The sequence below is a fragment of the Orycteropus afer genome, unplaced genomic scaffold (genome assembly GCF_000298275.1).
Source record: "Orycteropus afer afer isolate SDZICR_OR568_19922 unplaced genomic scaffold, OryAfe1.0 scaffold00018, whole genome shotgun sequence".
In the NCBI taxonomy this organism is placed as follows: Eukaryota; Metazoa; Chordata; class Mammalia; order Tubulidentata; family Orycteropodidae; genus Orycteropus; species Orycteropus afer.
Genome location: NW_006921605.1, coordinates 14,912,798 through 14,919,024, shown reverse-complemented (window position 1 = coordinate 14,919,024; position 6,227 = coordinate 14,912,798). Strand labels below are relative to the sequence as shown.

General features: G+C 47.4%; 1 protein-coding gene across 1 annotated transcript in view; it reads left to right on the top strand.

Annotated features, from left to right (window-relative positions):
• Positions 1-487: 487 nt before the first annotated feature.
• Positions 488-6,227, top strand: part of GNA13 (G protein subunit alpha 13) — a 62,819-nt gene continuing 57,079 nt past the window's right edge. The window contains exons 1-2 of the mRNA XM_007959700.2: positions 488-770; positions 3,098-3,324. Of these exons, the coding sequence (XP_007957891.1) occupies positions 488-770; positions 3,098-3,324 (510 nt within the window). The remainder of the gene's footprint in view (positions 771-3,097; positions 3,325-6,227) is intronic.

The following is a 6,227-nucleotide window of genomic DNA, read 5'->3' as shown; positions in this document are numbered from 1 at the left end:
GCAGCCCTTCTGCCCATAAATAGGCGCAGATAATTAAAAGAAAACAGAAAGTTAGGCTCCGCAGGGGTCCGCCCCGCCCACTGCGCCCAGCCCAGCCCGAGACCACGTGACTGCGGTTTCGCGTCTACCGCGCGGACCCGGCTGCGGCCGCGGGCTCGCGAGCGAGCGAGCGAGCGAGGGCGTGACTCGCCGGCTCCGGACCAAGGAATCGGGAGCCGTGTGCGTGCGCGCCCCCGGCAGGCGGCGGGCGCGCGCTCGCTGCTGGGGCCACCGCCCCTCCCGGGCCCGCCCTCTTCCCTCCCTCCCCGGCTCTCCCGGCCCGCCCTGGCCGGCTGGCCCTGCGAGTCATTTCGCTCGTTCCCTCCCTCCCCCGGCGCGCTTGGGCCGCGGCAGTGCTCCCCGCCCTCGAGCTGCGGAGCCAGAGCCGCCCGCCGCCCGCGGAGAGGTGGAGGGAGCCGGAGGGGCCCGCCGAGGCGGCGGCGGCAAGATGGCGGACTTCCTGCCGTCGCGGTCCGTTCTGTCCGTGTGCTTCCCCGGCTGCGTGCTGACGAGCGGCGAGGCCGAGCAGCAGCGCAAGTCCAAAGAGATCGACAAATGTCTGTCCCGGGAGAAGACCTACGTGAAGCGGCTCGTGAAGATCCTGCTGCTGGGCGCCGGCGAGAGCGGCAAGTCCACCTTCCTGAAGCAGATGCGGATCATTCACGGGCAGGACTTCGACCAGCGCGCGCGCGAGGAGTTCCGCCCCACCATCTACAGCAACGTGATCAAAGGTGCCGGGCGCGGGGCCGGGGACTGAGGACCCGGGTCGGCGGCGTTCGGTGCGGCACCGGGCACCGCCCTCGCGCACCCCGCTCCCTCGCGCTGGACTTGGCTGCGCGGGCGGGAAGGGGGCGCGCCCCGGGGCCTGGCCTGGCCCGCCCCGGGGCGCCCTTGCTCCGAGGGCTAGGGACGCTCGGGGACACCCCGCTGCCCCCTCGCTCCCGGTGGTGGGTCACGGCCAGTCCCCACGCTCTCCCCACCCGCCGGCCAGCCTCGGTCCCCCCGAGAGGGAAGTTAGGAGACCCCGGTGCCTCGGGGTGCAGGGTGACCTCTCCTGCCTGCCTTCTTCCAGACGAGGCTGGCAAACTCGAGAGCCAGCCTCAGGCCCTACTCCCCTTTCCCCTCCCCAATGCCGTCGGCCGAAGCCTCGCTGCCACGGGTGGGTGACCGAGTTGCATGGGGCCGGGTCCGCTTCCAACGCCCGGCTTCCTTGACCGAGTCCTGAGCCAGGGAATTCTGGAACCAACGGCAATAAGGAAACTTTTGCCTGAGATTTGTCAAGGGCGAAGGGTGACAGCTTCTAGGATTCTTTTGGGAAAGGATGGGAAACTTGAGGGTGTCGTTTTCACGGTGCCCCAGACAGTTACCCTAAGAAATTCGCACCGGTGGTTTTTCGCCTCCTTGTCACGGTCAGGCAGGATGTCAGCCTGCAATGCCCGTGCAGCACGTTCAGCTTCTTACTAATGCGGAGTGGGGGCTGCGGAGTGTATCACCACTTGCTTCTGTTTAACTGCAGCTGTGTAACAGTATGGGGAATGTTGGCCTAACTGTGATGTGGATCCTGTTCAGGTTGGGTCATTTGAATCAGCATGGAGTCTGCTTCTAGGGTCTGCTTCTGTTTGACTTTTTTTTTCTTTAAATTTAAAAGTCCAACTTTCTTTTTAAGTAAGAAATACACAAGATTTCTATTTCTGGGCTTTCAGAGACTTAGAGAAGATGGTTTTTATTTTGTAATTTGAATGATAGCATTCATTTTCCTTAGTATGAAATATTTTTTAACACAGAATACTTGAGATGCATCAGGATTCTTTGTTTTCTCTGGGTAGCAGTTATCTAGGAGTTTGCTACAGATTTCAGATCTTTTCAAGCAGTGCTTTTTTAAGTGGGAATTTTGTTCAGGAAGTACTTAAGTAACTCTTTCATGCCACTCATTTTCTCCCAGGGTTTGGTGGAGGAAAACTGCCCAGAGAGGGAGGCGTTGTGGGTTAGGAGCCAGAGAAAAGGCTGGGCCTGGGGCTTAGGGGGGACAGGGAGCTCTGCCCTAGCACCTCTCCGCTTAAGCTGTGAAAAACAGTTGCATTTATTCTGCCTTAAAGGTTAGTACAAAACCTAATTAAAATCTCTTTCAAGGGCACTGACTCTGCCTTGCCAGTCCTTTAATTGAAGGTACCATTGTATCCTGCTGCAGCTGAACTTAAGGAATTAATGTTAATGATGGTCAACATTTTAACTGATTATGGACCAAGTAAATATGACCCGTTTTGAGCACTGATTATGAGTTGCAGACATTAGACGTTCTTTTGTGTGGTGTGTTGGCTTGATCCAAAAATTGATAGCAAAACAGTTTTTCATTTATCCCTGCAAATGGCTTCCTAGTAGGCCCTGTGACTGTTAAGACAGTAACATTTTGTTTAGGGATAGAAATAATTGGGTTTGCATTAACTCTGAGTTGAAGTGCCTGTTTTTATATCTGTTTGCAGTTGGTCTTCCCTTTTAGGGAAATCTGAGGCCATGCTGTGACTTACACTGATTTGAAGCTTGCTCTGGGAGAAGTTTTCTGGGTTTTAATATGCTCCTAGAAGCCTCAGTGCTGGGCTGAGGGAGCGTGCAGAGTGGTAGCGCTTAGTCCTTGGCTTTTCATAGGTGAGTGTCTGCCGGACAGACTGCTAGGATTTCAGTTGCTGCCTCTCCCTTCAGAGCCTGGAGGCGGGGCTGTGCAGCCCACTTTCCTTTCCCTTCGGTGCCCCGGTTCTCTCGTGACCGCCTTCTACTGCAGAACTTACTTTATAAATTAGAACATGTTAAAACCCTTCTGAAAGAGTGAGCATGTTAATAGTGTTTGCTCATCGAGGCTCTCATTTTACGAATATGAGCAAGTTTTTTTGAGAAGTTAAGGGTAGGTGTTTCGATGTTGGTCTCCATTTGTGGAGGAGGTGGGCCTGGAGAAGTTAAGTCTAAATAAAGAAAGTAACGTGTGCTTTTTAAAGACTAAAACGTGTGAGAATATTTTATGACTCCTCCCTATGCTTGTTTCTTTCTTTCTTTTTTAATAACAAAGGTATGAGGGTGCTGGTTGATGCCCGAGAAAAGCTTCATATTCCTTGGGGAGATAATTCAAACCAACTCAACGGAGACAAGATGATGGCATTTGATACCCGGTCACCCATGGCGGCCCAGGGAATGGTGGAAACGAGGGTGTTTCTACAGTATCTTCCTGCTATAAGAGCCTTGTGGGCAGATAGTGGCATTCAGAATGCCTATGACCGGCGTCGTGAGTTTCAACTGGTAAGAGATTTGGTCTTTTGAAATGTTGTGGCTTTTATTTTAATGACATTTGATAATACTTGATTTTAGCACACTTTTTTCTGTGATTTCCACAATGTAACATATCCAGAATCATGGCCTCAGAAGCTTGGATTGCTGTAAAGTCAGTCCCGGAATTATGGTCTGACTATGGATAATGCGTACTTGCTCTTTCGTGTTACGTAAATCTGCCCTCGCTTTGAAACAGTTGAACCTATCCCTGTTGCCACAAAGTGTTCATCACAATCACCTTCACTTGCTGCAAGTGCCGGTTTTTTGCTCTGAAGTATGGTTATATGAGAACCATATGCACCTGTTCTGATTTACCTATAAATTCAACTGAAAGACACAGGAACTGATCTTAGTCATAACCTGGGGACTGTGTGTGTACGGGTGAGAGTGCGCGCAAGCTTTTTACTAATAAGCAAGATAAAAATAAGGTAAACAGATTTTGCGAAACTGTTATATTTAATAGGAGCTCCGGTGGTGTAGTGGTTAAGGCATTTGGCTGCTAATCAGAAGGTTTGTGGTTTGAACCCACCAGCTGCTCCGTGGAAGAAAGATGAGATAGTCTGCTTCTGTAAAAATTTACAGCCTTGGAAATCCAATAGGGGTCACTATGTGTCAGAAATGATTTGATGGCAGTGGGTTTGTTTTTCTTGGGGTGTGCGGGGGGTTATAACAATATTAATTCCTTCTAAAAAGCTGATCTTTTACTCACAGAGTAAGAGTTTGATAACGGAATTTAGTAGTTCAGATGTACCATATAGTTTTCAGAGGTACTCATTTTGTGATCCAGGGTAATTTAATAGAGATTAAAAATTTGTAGTAACGTTTAACAGTAAATGTGCTTTTTATATATTTGCATTTAGCTTTTTTTCTTTTTTTTAAAGCTGCTAAGCACATATAGAAAGTATAAAATGCCTCTTAGAAAAGAAAATAATTTATTTCACATTTGTTTCTTTCAGTTTACCTTGAACAAGACTTTCCATAAATACTGTGTAGCAGTTACACAGCAATGAGGAAAGGATAGAAAAGAAAAGAAAGAATCAGATCTAGGTTAAAGATATGAAAGTAATAATCAAATAGGTTTTTAGTCAAGTGTTTTTAATTTAATTGTGAATGTGTTGGTTGTATTCAGGGTTTTATTTACCAAAGACCAGAAGATTCCAGCAGTGATAGCAATCAAGACTCATATGCAACTGGGAGGTAATTCAGATCCTAAATGTTCACTGTAATGTGATCAAAATAAAACGATAGTTAAAGGTAAAATTGCTTAGAAAGTTGTGTGATGATGTCACTGACATTAAAGTGATCCACACTGATGGGTGTGGTTACAAAATGATGTACAGCCAGTAATCTGTGCTGTTATAATTTGTACTTAAGCAGTCTTGGGTATTAAAAGTTGTAGAAACATGTTCATGATAGGTTTAAAAAAGAAAAAAACACAACACCTGACCCTTTAATCTTTACTTTCCTTGTATTATGGTTCCTATATGCAGTTGATTGTATACTGCTGTATATTGTCCTCTCTTTTTTGTGTATCTTTTGTCTCCTTGTGACAAATAATTTGTCCATTTCCGAAAGGCAGACTCTGTTTCACAGTTATTGTTATTGTTAAAATTGAGTTGCTGGCAGCATTGTGTATTAGAAATTCTGAATTTAACTTCAGTGACCTCCATTCCGTTCCCAGACTTCTGGTTAATTTTTTCCTTTGGTCACTTTTAGTGTCTTTTCAGCAGTCTTGTTTGCTTGAGTTCCCCCACACACTCATCTTCCTTTACCTTCCCTCCCTCCTTGTTTCTAAGTGCTGCTTGTTCTCTCCTCTTACTTCATTTTCTCAACAAACCACACTTTGCAGTGTACGTTTTTTCAGGCCATTGTTCGTCCTTCCAGGTCAGGGAAGAAGCATCCATCTGCGATGAGCATCTGTATTGATTGAATGAATAAACGAACAACTGCATACTATGAAGTTCTCTGTGGGCAAGTTCCATATATGCCCAAAGTCCATTTAATTGAAGTTGGATTTCACTGACGTCTTGAATTTTCAAGGTCACATCTTACAGTCTCATATCAGGACTGTCACATCGTCATTGTTGAGAGTACTCCTAGATACTGCTTTGTCATTAAGAACCATTCATGGTGAGGACCCATGTGTTCTTGACTTGGGCCAGCTAATAGTAGCTGTCAGCATGGGTTTTCTCAGAAAGCTTAGCTCATTCTCCATTGCATCCAGAACAGAGTTCAGCTTCTTTGTGTGAGTGAAGACCCTGGCCAGCCTACCCACCACTCTAGCATTATATTTTATTAGGCCACTGAGCACATTGTTGTTGTTGTTGTTATGTGCCCTCGAGTCGGCCCCGACTCATAGCGACTCCTCCTTGGGTTTCCGAGGCAGTATCACTTAGATAGATTGCCCCATCTTGCTTCCGAGGAGCGGCTGGTGGGTTTGAACTGCCAGCCTTCTGGTTAGCAGTCAAGTGCCTTAGGCATTATGCTACTGAACTGTCAGCCTTCTGGTTAGTAGTCAAGTGCCTTAGACACTATGCTACCAGAGCACATTGTATAGCCTCTTAGTTCCCACATACTCAGATTCTCTGCTTCTCCGGCTCTCTTTAAGTCTTATCCTTCACTTAGAGCAGTGGTAATCAAATTTTGATGTGACTAAATCTGGAGCTCTGGTGGCATAGTGGTTAAGGTATTCAGGTACTAACCAAAAGGTTGGTGGTTCAGATCCACCAGCTGCTCCACAGGAAAAACATGAGAAGGAGGCAGTCTGCTTCTGTGAAAGAAAGTTTACAGCCTTGGAAACTGTATGGAGCAGTTCTACTCTGTCCTTCATGGTCGCTATGAGTCAGAATCTACTGCATGGCAATGGGTTGTTT